Source organism: Mesoplodon densirostris, chromosome 5, assembly GCF_025265405.1.
Source record: "Mesoplodon densirostris isolate mMesDen1 chromosome 5, mMesDen1 primary haplotype, whole genome shotgun sequence".
Classification (NCBI taxonomy): Eukaryota; Metazoa; Chordata; class Mammalia; order Artiodactyla; family Ziphiidae; genus Mesoplodon; species Mesoplodon densirostris.
Genome location: NC_082665.1, coordinates 77,298,853 through 77,311,990, shown reverse-complemented (window position 1 = coordinate 77,311,990; position 13,138 = coordinate 77,298,853). Strand labels below are relative to the sequence as shown.

The 13,138-nt window shown below is 41.7% G+C and overlaps 1 protein-coding gene across 1 annotated transcript in view; it reads left to right on the top strand.

Annotated features, from left to right (window-relative positions):
• NEK11 (NIMA related kinase 11) overlaps nucleotides 1–13,138 on the top strand; it is a 283,846-nt gene that overhangs the window by 108,048 nt on the left and 162,660 nt on the right. The window contains 1 exon segment of the mRNA XM_060099965.1: nucleotides 2,413–2,527. Coding sequence (XP_059955948.1) covers nucleotides 2,413–2,527 — 115 coding nt within the window.

Sequence of the window (13,138 nt, the reverse complement as noted above, 5' to 3'; positions counted from 1 at the left end):
GAGATGGTGGTTCATTCTTTGGTCGTGTAAGATTCAGTATCACCAACATCTTTGGTTCTGGGCTTTCCAGAAGCAAGTTTCCTAAGTTGCATATTGATGGAGGCAGGAAGTGCTCCAGGCAGCCCCTGGCTCTTGAAGAGAAGACCCTCCTTCAGCTGATTCTGGCCAGCGTGCAGGGTTGTTCAGCACCCCAGGTCTCTCACCCTCCTTTGTGCAGTTACATCAGCCATTTCCCTCTGACCCATCAGTAGCATCCCACTTTCTCTCTTTCAAATGTCACCGCCTCTTCAGGAGAACCGTCTTTGACCTCTCAGGTCCACAGTCTACTAGCCCTCCTCCAAATTCTTACGTTTTCTAGCAATGCTTCTCAAACTTCAAAATGTACCTGAATCACCTCTTGGTCTTTTTGAAGTGTAGATTCTGATTTGGCTGGTCTGGGGTGGGGCCTGGGATGCTGCATTTCTAACAAACTCCCTGGTGATTTCTATGCTGCTGGGCCAGGACCGCACACTGATTAGTAATGGACAGAAATTGGGGTTCTTGAAAATAGCTTCAGATGAAGGAGGATCTGGAAAAGCCATGATGAGCGGACCTTCTTATAACCTCTTTAGGAAAAAAGAGCATTTAATGGGAATTGAAGAAAAGGAGGGGCAACCTGAGGGAAGGCTTTCTTGTTCCCCCTGGAGGAGGATGGAGAGAGGAGGCCAGGCAGAGAGGAGACCAGTCTGATCACATTCACAGGCACAGGAGTGAGGCAGGCGTCGTATATTCAGAGAACCAAGGAGGGGTAGCTGACACTTTGCAGGTGGACTGAAGGGTCTAGACATCTCACGGAAAAACACCAGTGAGCTGAAAAGGATGAAATACAATGTGAGAAATAAGCTGGATTAATCAGATGCAAGAGGCTAAAGAACAACATGATTAAGAAGGAAAGAAGGAAGAGGCACACATTCCCGTCTTTGCCCAGATGCACATTTGTGGTTTAATTTCTTCCTCCTCTCGCTGGAGCTCTGTTCTTTAGTCCTCTTCCTTCTGTCTGTCTGGCTGAAGCAAACCTCATTATATTTCAAAAGCAGTTGTAGGAGATAGAATCACTGTTAGGGGAGAGACAGGCTGGCCGTGTCACCTCTTAAATGTTATAACAATTCTTTGAGGCATTTAGGAGAGTGGCTTGCTTTGTTTTTCAGAACCTGACTGATGGGGACTTTTACGCTGGCAGGAATTTTCTGCTCCACTGAATTTGGGCTTTGAAATCTTGAAGCGTAGTTGACTGTGGAATCATGTTGGCACCGTTTCTTTAAAGGATGGTAGCTTAAAACAACTAGATACCACGATGCACACACTAAGCCCAGTCTTTCTTTTATCCTGGGGTGTATGCAGGTGTGATGGTTTCTGTGAAAATTGTGTGGCAGATCAGGCCTCCAAATGTGAAACAGACCTGGGGATCAAAGAGCAGATCAAATCTTGCTCCTTCTAAGAGAAGCAATGATAACAATTCTGTTCTCTTCAGAGAGAACCTCAGAAAATCAAAGTCAACTGAGAGTCTAAATACTTGTTTTCAAATAATTTCTGAAGTACACACAAAGGCACATTTCGTGCAGTCTCTGCTTTTTGCACTATCAGTGATCCTTTGAAATTTGGAGCCAGTTTCACCTCCTGTAACAATTATTATACAGTACAAAAAATGGACTTCTTAAAAATATTTTATGACTGTATTTCCACAGATGCCACATCACAGTGTAGCACAGCTATGTTTTACTTATTCATTTAAGATTAGTTTGAACTTTCTCCTTTTGATAAGAAGACGCTCTTGGAATAGTTCTCCATGAAAGCCATTTATCCAGGAAAACAGGTCAATTCAGCATTAGCTCTGGGTGGCAAACACACACACACACACACGCACACACACACACGCACACACACACAGAGTGATTAGTTGACATGCCTATTGAAACATTTGAGAAGTTTAACTTTTATTTTTTTGAAGTGGAAACTCTTTCATGTCACCTCTTAGATCTCTTTCTCTTAGGAAATTGAAATTCATAGAATCACAGAGCTTTTAAAGCTGGAGGAGAGCTTTAAAAGACATTATCGAAGCCAGCACCTCTAGTCTTGAGATGAGGAAGCTGAGCAGGGCTGGACATCCTGTCCACCTCACACTCACTATGACCCTGACACTCAGGCCAAGGGAGGTTATATGATTTGCCCAAGGTCACCTACTGAGTTAATTCAGAGCTGTTCCTCTCATCCCAAGCTGCCTTCTTGAGATTTGAAAATGTTATCATGTTTAAGGGAAAGGATTAGGTAGGCTTTTGTTTCTAAATCATCTTCTAAACAAGAATATGGTTTCATTTGTGGTAATGCTGTTTCCTCTGATCAGCTTCTCATGAATTGTTCATTACCTTCTGCAAGGAACTTGATGACCCAGCTTCAGAGAACCTGCCTGAGTCTCAGCCCATTCCTTCCCTGGACCTTGGCGCACTTGGATCAAGTGTAGAGGACACCGTAGCTGACCTTGCAGATCATGGTATGAGTTTGCATTAGCCTGCAGAAAGCTGCCCTTGGATGACATGTGCGTTGGTGAGGCTGACCCTCCAGTGAGCCTGGCCGGCCTCTGGGAGCAGCCTTGGGTGTATGTAGCCACCTTCCATCAGTTTGGCAGAGCTGGGCTGTTGTGGTGAAGAGCAGAGAAGCCGAGGGCTTTGTCCATCCTCTCTTGTCTTCTTTGTCATAATGAAGATGAGCTGGAAACTCACACCGGATGAAGGACCTCCCCTTCTACATGAGTTAAACAGCATCACTACTAACATGTGTAAGACTGTGAATGCTCTGAAGTAAGTTGTTTCCGTGGCCCTCATGAACCAGAAAAAAAGTGCTCAGAGCTGTCAGCCAAACATGAGTTTTAGATTTCCTTTTAAGGAAATCTAAATTTTCCTTAATTTCCTTTTAAGCCACTCCTTGAGCAAGTCCTGAGCCCCTTCACTGTGCTCAGAGAAAGCTTAGACCTCAAGGGGGTAGTAATTTGCTTGCTCGTAGGAAGACCACATGCCCTATTTTAGCTGTAGGCTGACCTATGACTTATGGTGCCATCTCTTCTCTTTAAATGTTAAGGTGATTTGAACTCTGTCAGACAATGATATATTTTTATTGTTTTAATTTAAAAAAAGAAAATGTTTACTTACTGCAATTCCACTTCTAGATAGTCACCAAGAGAAATGAAAACATGTCTACAAGAAGATCTGAACACAAATGTTCTTAGCAGTTGTATTTATAGTACCAAAAAGTAGAAACAAGTCGTGTCAATCAACAGGTGAGCGGATAAACAAACTTGTAGTTTATCCATACAGTGTAATGCTCAGCAATGAAAATAAGCAAACTATCAATACACACAAACGTGGGTAAATATCAAAACACTGTGCTGAGAGACAGAAGCCACAAACAAAAGAATTCCTATGGAATATGTTTACATATAAATATTGTACAAGAGAGGACGCGTGGGAATATTTTTATATATGTGGATATGTGTGTATCTATGTATTTCTATGAAGTTCTAGAACTAGCAGCACTTATCTCTAGTGATAGAAATGAGGCCAGTGGTTGCCTGGGGATCGTGGTGTTGGAAATCGACTCCAAAAGTGCACAAGGAGCCTCTTGTGGTGATGGTCACCCATATGTATATATTTGTCAAAACTTATTGAACTGTATACTTTAACTGAGTACATTTTATCGTCCATAAATTATACCTCAGTAAGGTTGATGAATTAAAAAATATATTGATATAATATCCAGAAAAAAAAAGGAAAAAGGAAACATGAGTAATGTTTATTAGCCTACATTTTAGCTAATGAATGGCTGAGAGAGACTGGCCTGAAGTCGTGGAGCTAGAAGGCAACCAAGAGGATCTCTAGATGTTATTTGGGACACAAAATCCTTAGTCCATAAAATGCTCATGGGGTTTTCTTCTAATGTCAACCGAGCAACATTGTCTTCCACAAGGAGTGTTAATAGAGTTTGGGGTCTTCTCTCAGGAAATGAGAAGATGAGGGGCTGGAATCACTTGGCTACTCTCTCAGTCTTTTTGGTTGGAGGGCTCATGTTGGTGTGGTTGCGGACCCATACCAATAGGTCTAAGAAGACCTAGGACCCACGAAAGCAGCCTGAGATAACTGAACAAAACATAACAGCCCAGACTCCAAACCCACCCAAGACAGAGACACTGGTGGGTCTGCTTGGCCTGTCAGCCCTCGGAAAAGACGACGACGTGCTGGAGGCCATGTCCATGTTTCCAGATGTCCCATCACTTCCAGAGCTCTAACCATCTTAGAGACTTGATTGATGAATACAAATGGATGGTGATTCTGTTTCATATTTGTCATGTATTCCACTGAGTTACATTTGTGTTTCCTGCTGACTCTCACATTTACTCCCAGGAATAGGCCCCTGCAGTCACTTCCTAATTTTCTGAGCTCTAGAGGATAATTAGAATGAAGCTAATATCAAATGAAGATGTGCTGATTCCTCACCCTGAGGCATAATTAATAATTCAGAGTGCTTCTTCTGCATGATAAGCTGGGTAGGTACCTCTGGTTGAAATGTGAAAGATTATATACCAATTGAAAAATTGAAGTGGATGCAGAATAACACCTGCCCAATCAGCTACTTCACTGTTGTGTCCTAAGCAGGCATAATAGAAATAAGAGGAAAAGCAGTCCCCACAACATGGACCTCTCAAAATAACATTCTCAAAATAATGTTCTCACCTGGGAAAGCTGTATGTGGATTCCATGATCCACCCCTTAGCTAAACATAAATTAGACAGTAGTTATTAACCTAAGGGTTCTGCTGGTAGAGCAGAGAGCATCTGTTTTTGGTTATTTTTGCCTTGCCCTATCATGGTTCAGGTTTGGAATGAATCAATTAAGCAGAAAATTAAATAAGCATCCATCATGGCTTTAAGGTAAGATAGACACAAAATATAATAGACTAAAACCTCATATAATATGTGTTTCAGACAGCATTTTGGACATACCATGGTGTGGTTTTCCTTTAGTCGATGAAATTGTTTTCCATGCATGCAATTACACAGTTGTGCTCAGGGCTCCTGCACACCACCCTGAAGAGCATTGTCATGATACCCAAGGGAAGTTAAGAAGCCATAGGAAATGAACACAGCAATACTGGACAGTGCCTACTTCCAAGTCACACGAGTGTCTTTGACTCATATGCTAATTTTTTGTTTAAGTGATTGAAATATTCTGCTTCTGGGTTAAGGCCAGACTTTAATTTAGCTATTTGTAATAGTCATTTAAATTTGTCGTCTCTGATCTTTGTAAAGGGGCTTTCTGTTCTGTTTTGTGGCAGTGAGGGCCTCCTCACTATCAGCTCTAGAGTTGCTTGTTAAACTTTCATTTTTTCCAAGTGAAATAACATATATCCAGAAAAAAAAAACCAATAACAAAACCTTTCTGGCAAGGAACTACAGCAGTATCTAATTCCTTTTGTCACTCATGACTAGCAGCATTTTCCATTGACTTCTCTTTTTCTCTTGCTTCTAAAAAAATTTTTCAAAATAGAAAACCAGGAAACCTACAAAAATATCCACAATGATTGTCATGTTTCAAAGTAGTATGTCTGTGTGTGAGCGGTAATATGAATTTGACTTACTCTTAAAAAAACCATTTTTCCATGTTTGTCTTCAGAATGTTTGTGATGTTGTCAGCATTTAGAGCTCTCCAGCTGGACTCGTTTCTGAGGTTGCAGGATGGGGTGTTTGTAAATTCCCCTTGCCGTTCTGTGCATTGGCATCCTCATGGCAGACTGCATGTCATACGAATCATGAATGTGTAGTGTGACCCTACACACCCCACTTCACAGCTGACCTTGACCATCCTTTCCTGCTAACTCTGGACTTGTTTGGGTTACTTTTTCTGGCATGGCTCCTTTAAATTATTAATGGGAGTTTCTTTTTACTATTAAAGATGAGCTGGCTAAGTACAGAGTTGTAGATGAGTTTAAGATGCCTGCTATTTTTCACTACATTTTGCACCTGGACTTTTGGGGTTGTAGAGATCAAAGTGACTTTACTGTTTTTATATCTTGGATTAATTTTCTCTTTTGAATCTAGGAAAAATGAGCAAACCCAACTCCTCTCCCCAGCTTAACTCCATGTGGCCTGTTTTCCTGGCTTCAAACAGCTTAGAATTAAATTAACTCCCCTCTTTCCCTCTACCTTCCACCTCCCCACAACCCCATTTTAAGATATAATTTGACAGTTTGCACAAGCAGTTGCTTATGACATGTGGCCTCTAATTATACATTTGGCCTCCTTTTATTTGTAAGATTACACATTTTGAACAAGGCTAACCTTTGTGTGTTTATGGTGCCCTGGATGAGAAATTTTAGTGGTGTACTTGAGAGGGCTAGAAAGTGCCTAGTGGTTAAGAAAAAGCAGGTGTGGGGAAAATTTTTAAATGCTTAAAATTGAGCTTTGTGTCATTGATGAAGAACGTGGGCCAGTGCCCTGGCTGTGCAGTCATGTTCATAGGCCATGTTCGCTACTGCTCCTGGTAATGCCAGCGTTCTTTGGCACCATCCTGATGTCATTCCATACCTCGTCTCCTACTTTTTATTCAGTAAATCATACACCTACATTTTGTTGATCTCAGTTCAGAATTCCACCCAGTAGGTATCCTGGTGAGAGTATATGTTTTCTATTGTATTGACAATATTCATTGATTCACATTTGATGATACCCCTGAAAAGCATTCACATACAGGAGTGTGTCACAGCCCCGCATCTGAGAGCTAGTAAGCTGGTTCCTCGCTACTTAAAGCATGGTCTCTGCACTCATATCACTGCCATCCTGAGGACCTGTAAGAAATGCAGAATCTTAGACCCCATCCGAGACTTGCTGGATCAGAAGATGCAAAATCCCAGTGATTCGTCTGCACATTAAAGTTTGAAGAGCACCGGGCTAGGCTCTAAGCTCAGTGAGCGTGTGGACCATGCCTTCTGGTTCATCTTTCAGTTTTTTTGTATTTCCATGACTTTTTAAAAAATTGTAGTTGATTTCCAATGTTTCAGGTGTACAGCAAAGTGATGCAGTTACAAGTGTGTGTGAGTGTGTGTGTGTGTGTATGTATACATATATATTCTTTTTCAGATTCATTTCCATTATAGTTTGTTACAAGATATTGAATATAGTTCCCTGTGCTATATGGTTTATCTTTTTATTCTCAATTGCAGACACGCTGACTGGCTCTGAGTTGATGCTTGGTAAATATTTGTGGGATGAATGACTAAATCTAGGGGGAAAATCCTATAAGAACACTAAATGCTTTTTGTCATAAACAGCATACATTTCTTGCACAGATTAATTCAATTGGGCAAACGGTAGAATAACAAGTTACCAGAAGAGGCTAATTTGTGTACATTGGTGTTCACCTATAATTTTTGTCTCCTTCTTCTTGAGGGAGATTGTAATCTAATTTTCCCAGATGGATACTGGAAAGATGAAAAATAAAGGAGGTGTTTTGGAGACCTGGGAATAGAAATCCTCCATGTCTGCTTTTTAAGTAGCCTAACCTTTTCCTCTTTCTTTATAGATACTCCTACATTTAAAAAATCTCTCACGGAAGCCACCAACAGTGCCAAAAATATGGTTTCTTCTTCTGCAATAATAATAGATCAGTATTTAGTTTAATAAAAGTGGTCACATCACCATAAGGTAATCCTCCCAGACTCCTTAACATATTTGCTGAGTGTATTCCCACTAAAGGGAATGGCGGGGTTTTGGGAAGCATAGTCTGTGTCACAGGGGCACACATCTCTTGTTTGCATCTGTTTAGTCTCCCCATGGAATCCATGGCAAACTTTGTGTGACAGTGTGAGCAGGCATTGGTTGGTGGATTACTCTTTCTTTTTTAATAGCAGGTTTGGTCAGGCCCCCATATGAAAATACTTTTCATGGTTGGTGGGTCGGGTCCTCTGGGAAACAGACCCCGAGACTGAGGTAGAAGTACAAGAGATGTATTGAGGGTAACGTCTGCTGGAAGAAAAATGGAAGGGGATCAGTAGTAGGCAGAGAGAGCCTGTGATGCAGGTCTGATACCTTGGAAAGGTGGGCAGGAAGGAGGGAGACGGGTAGGAAGAGCTTCAGACTTCATTAAAGTTCTGAGACAGCCTCCATCAGCAAGATGGGGAGCTTTTAGATCAAAGATTTCCCAAAGAGGAATCTTGCGTTGGGCAGAAATGTTGTGCCTTACCATCGCCACCAGCTCCAGTGCTCAGCAGGACCCCAAGATGCTGCAGGTGGAGTCTGACAGCCCGCTGCATGTGCTGCAGCTAAGCAGCAAGTTTGTGGGAGGAGAGCTGAGAGACACTCTCCGTAGATGCGACAGCAGTAGTTCATCTGAGTCATCCATATGCTTGAGGTGACAAAAATAGTATTTGGGTAAACAGTCTATAACTCAATACTTTTCTCTAACTTCAAGTAACCTTACCTCCAATATGTTCAAGGTAAGAATGACTGAAACTTCTGGAATAACCACAGATATTTCATAAGACCCCACTGGACTGGAAGCAATGAGTGTATTGAAAGAGGTTTGGAACCAGACTTTATCTTTTCCCCGCTTCTGTCATTTACCAGCTGTGTGAACTTGGGCAAAAAATTTATATTTCCAAGCCTCAGTTTTCTCATCCATATAATGGGAGTAATAGTAATACTCAATCTTTGGGGGTTAAGTGAGAAATAAATTAGATGATACACAAAGAACTTAGCATAGTACATGAAACATAGAAAGTGCACAACAATCTCTTACTGAAAACATACCACATCAAAGCAAGTTGCGGTATTTTCTCAAGTTCCACATAAAACCTTTGCAATTGGTGATGAGATAATTCAGTTTTTAACCACCCAGGAGACCTTCTGATTCTAGTTTATAAGCACCTTCACTCTATGAATTAAGTATGATTTGGAATACAATACTTTTTTTGCTCTAGTTTTTGCATATGGGAAATGTAAAATGACTCAGGCTCATTAGTTTCCCCTAATTTGGCCTTAATTATGTCCATCTGGACCAGTTAGTTTAGCACCAAGAAAAATTACTTTCTCTGTCAAGACCATAGGCAGCCCCCAGAGCCAAAGCTGAGTCTCTACAGATATGTGTGTTCTCCTGTTCACGGGGCAGGGGTGCCGTTGTTATACCAGGAAGCAGAACCTAGGACAAAGTTACTGCTTTAAAAGATGCTCCTTTGCCAGCCATCCTGAGCCTGTAAACTGGCGGCTAAAATTTCTAGCTATTTTCTCTAAAAACATTATAAATGTAAAAATATTTTGTGCTAAGGAGCATAATAAGGACAAGAATATACATTCTTTTTTCCACTGTAGTCTCATTTGGGATTTAGGCCAAACTCAGTATATCAAAATAAAGAGCTTGGTAGGCATAACTATATGACTTTTGCAATGAAATATTCAAGTAACGCATGCAGTTTTTTAAAATTTTATTTTATTTTTGCAGTACGCAGGTCTCTCACTGTTGTGGCCTCTCCTGTTGTGGAGCACAGGCTCCGGACACGCAGGCTCAGCAGCCATGGCTCACGGGCCTAGCCGCTCCACGGCATGTGGGATCCTCCCGGACCAGGGCACGAACCCGTGTCCCCTGCATCGGCAGGCGGACTCTCAACCACTGCACCACCAGGGAAGCCCACATGCAGCTATTTTAATGGAACTCTCTGCTCCGGGTTTGTAATGAAATGAGGGAGCTTTTCTGAATCACAGGGATTTGTTCTGTACTCTACCTCGGAGGTTGTATGTATGAATGACCTCCTGGTTTTAGACAAGTTGCTCTGAATTCTTTCTATTATTTTTTCCTTTAGTTAGAATATAAAGGAATTTCAGCAGTCTGCTTTTCCATAGCATAGATTGCTAAACTAGGGAAGAGTCTGTGCTCATTTCTAATGAATGTATGATTTTGCCTCCCTAGGGCTGGCTGCACATGGAATTAGAATATTCCAGATATGATTTTATGTGCATAGTTAAATCATTTAATTCTTACCACAAATCTGGTGAGACAGGCAGGCCATATTTATTTTAAAGAAGGGCATGTATGTCCTAGATGTGACATAGTAGCTTTTTCAAAACAGTGTTTTTGGACTCTTGTATGTCCAAACAACTATAAGGTATCTTCAGATATGTAAACAACTATAAGGTATCTTCAGATATTTTCTGAAATTTGTAAGATATTTTCTTAAAGTAAAAATTCTAGATTATCCTAGTAATAATATGATTCTCAATCCTCTTTTTAAGTGGGAGAGTAAAGCAGAAGCTGTGGTTAGAGGGCCAGGGTTGCTTACACCTTGGGTCTGCCCCTAGAGTGGGCTATGCCTGTGATGTCGCTCATCATATCAGAAGGTGGGGGGTTTGGAATGGCCGCTTGAAGGGAAAGGAAGGCAGCCTGGCTGTGACCCTCCATCTGAGGGGCCGAGGCTCAGGAGGGAGCAGGTCTTAATAGTCTGTGTCAGGCTGCCTCATGTACAGGAGGCTGAGGAGGCCACCTGGTTCCTCAAGTGCCCTTGCTCGTATGTATTCTGAGTCAGGCTTTCCAAACAGGCTGCTCATTGAAATCCCTCATGAAAAATGTAAAACACAAACGCCATGGTCTCTGTCTTCTTAGGCTCTGGTTTACATCAGTGGTTCTCAACCAAACATCAGAACCACCTGGAGAGCTTGCTAAAATACAGATTACTGGCTTGGTGGCATGCAGGAGTTAGCCCGCATGGGCTCTCAGAGCTCATGGGTACCTCTCCAGCCAATCTCATGTTCAGTGATTGCCTGAAATCTGCTATGCTGAGTATTTACACCAGGAGCATTGGCAAATGCTACTAATCAGTGCTTCTCTTTCATTAAACTCTCACCAGCACACCAGGGTGGGACCCCACCCCCGAGCTTCTGATTCAGCAGGTCTGGGACAGGGCCCAAGAGTCTGCATTTCTAACAAGTTCCCTGGTGACACGGCTGCTGCTGGTTTGAGGAGCGCACGCTCAGAAGAATTTGTCTAAAACTATGCTGTCCAGTTTGATAACCACTAGCCCATGTGGTTATTTAAATTTTAATTAGTTAGAAGTAAATAAAAATTTTAAATCTGTTCCTCAATCACATTAGTCACACTTCAACTGCTTAAACTAATATAATATTATATGTCTTTTATATCTCAATAAAATGGGGGGAGGTGCTTTAAGAGTCCCATGAGGTTAGTGGCTCCTGTGCTGGACCGCACATTTCTAGAATGTTTCATCATTACAGAAAGTCCCATTGGACAGCACTGCCCGAGGATAAAAGCTGTGCACCTAAATTGTTTTTAAAGTTCCACAGGTAATTCTGGTGAGAAGCCTGTTTCAGTGATCACTACAGTTATTAAATGTTGATCTTATATTTCAGCTCTCTAAAAATCAAACACAAAAAACTCTGTATTTCCCATTTTCTAGTTCTTACTAGGGAAGAAGGATCAGTTTGCTGAAATTCTCAAATACTGACAACACCTATTAATGACCCTTTTTTACAGCTGAGGGAAAGTGGAAAGAGGTAAAGATAGAAGAGGTTTTGAACTTGCACTGGGATCCAGCCCCAAGCCCATAACTCTTTCACTCCAGAGGTTTCTCCTCTGTGTTGTGACAGCTTTCCATTAAGGAGACAATGTTATTACAGGTGTTTGGTGATGGTATCATCTCCAGATCACATCAGGGCCCAGGTCTGAGAGACTGTTGTCTTGCCTCAGATGAAATGTATGGCAAGCAAAGGCCCCGGAGGTCTTTCAGACTTTATCTAATAATTCCCTCCCAACCAGTGGGTCATATCAATGAATCAGGAGTGCTCCAACAGCAGATTACACAAGACTAAAGAGGAAATAGGATTTAATTAGAGATGAAGTGTCAGGTGAAATTGTTAAGAATCATTAGTGACATCTGTGGAGCAGGTCACCAAAACCTGAGTTCATGAGGCCTCGATAGGCAGATAGAGGCTTGATGGTACAGCCAGCAAAGAGCTGGCCTGGGATGCCACCACGGTAGGTGTATTTCTTATGTGTTGCTAGGTGATGGTCTGTTTATTATCGATACATAGCCTGGAATGTAGAAGTGTGCTTTGTGAGTTACTGTCTCCAAGGTGCTTGTGTGGCCTAAACAATATCCATTTTATTTCAGTTCCTATGTGACTGAAATTTTGTTCTTTACAGCGATCAAAAAACTAGTCAGTAGTGCTTCTTTTCCTCTGAAAGATTTATTATAATAGACTTTATTTTTGTAAGTGGCAGTTTGCTTCCCTGAGCTTCAAAAGCTGTTGCCTTATCTGTTCTGAAAAAATAACTTCAAAGCTACTTTTCCTCCCTTCTTTCTGCGCTTCCTTTTAGGAATTCTGGAATTGCTCCTTTTAGGAATTTCCTATTGCCATTATCTTTGTACCCTCATAGGTGCCATTATATTCTGGCCTTTGTGGAACCTGTATTCAATGGGGGTGTGTGTGTGGCATGGACAGTAAATAAGATAAATATGTAAAATAGATAGCACGTGGGAAAGTGATGAGTACTCAAGAGGACAAATGATGCAAGAAGGGGGAAAGGAAGCTTCAGGGAGGGGTTGATATTTTAGATGGGCCACAATGTTGAATTTTGAATAAAGACTTGAAGAAAGTGGGTGAGTGGGCCATTCGGCGTCTTGGGCATGAGTGTTTCTGGTAGAGGAGGCATCAAGTGCAAAGTCCAAGGCAAGAGTCTGCCAGGCGTCTTCAAGGAGCAGCAGGGCCAGTGGGCTGGAGGGAGGTTGTGAGGAGTGGGGCAGAGGGGGATGAAGTCAGATTATGGGATACACGGTCATACAGGGTTAGACATGCTAAGTAAATAAGCCAGACACAAAAGGACAAAAATTGCATGATTCCACTTATATGAGTGACCTAGAGCAGTCAAATTCATAGAGACAGAAAGTAGATCGTGGTTGCCAAGGGCTGGGGTAGAGGGGGATAGGGAGTTATTGTTTAATGCATAGAGAGTTTCAGTTTTGGAAGATTAAAAAGCTCTGGAGGTAGATGGTGGTAATGGTTTGCACAACAGCGTGAATGTACTTCATACCACTGAACTGTACACTTACA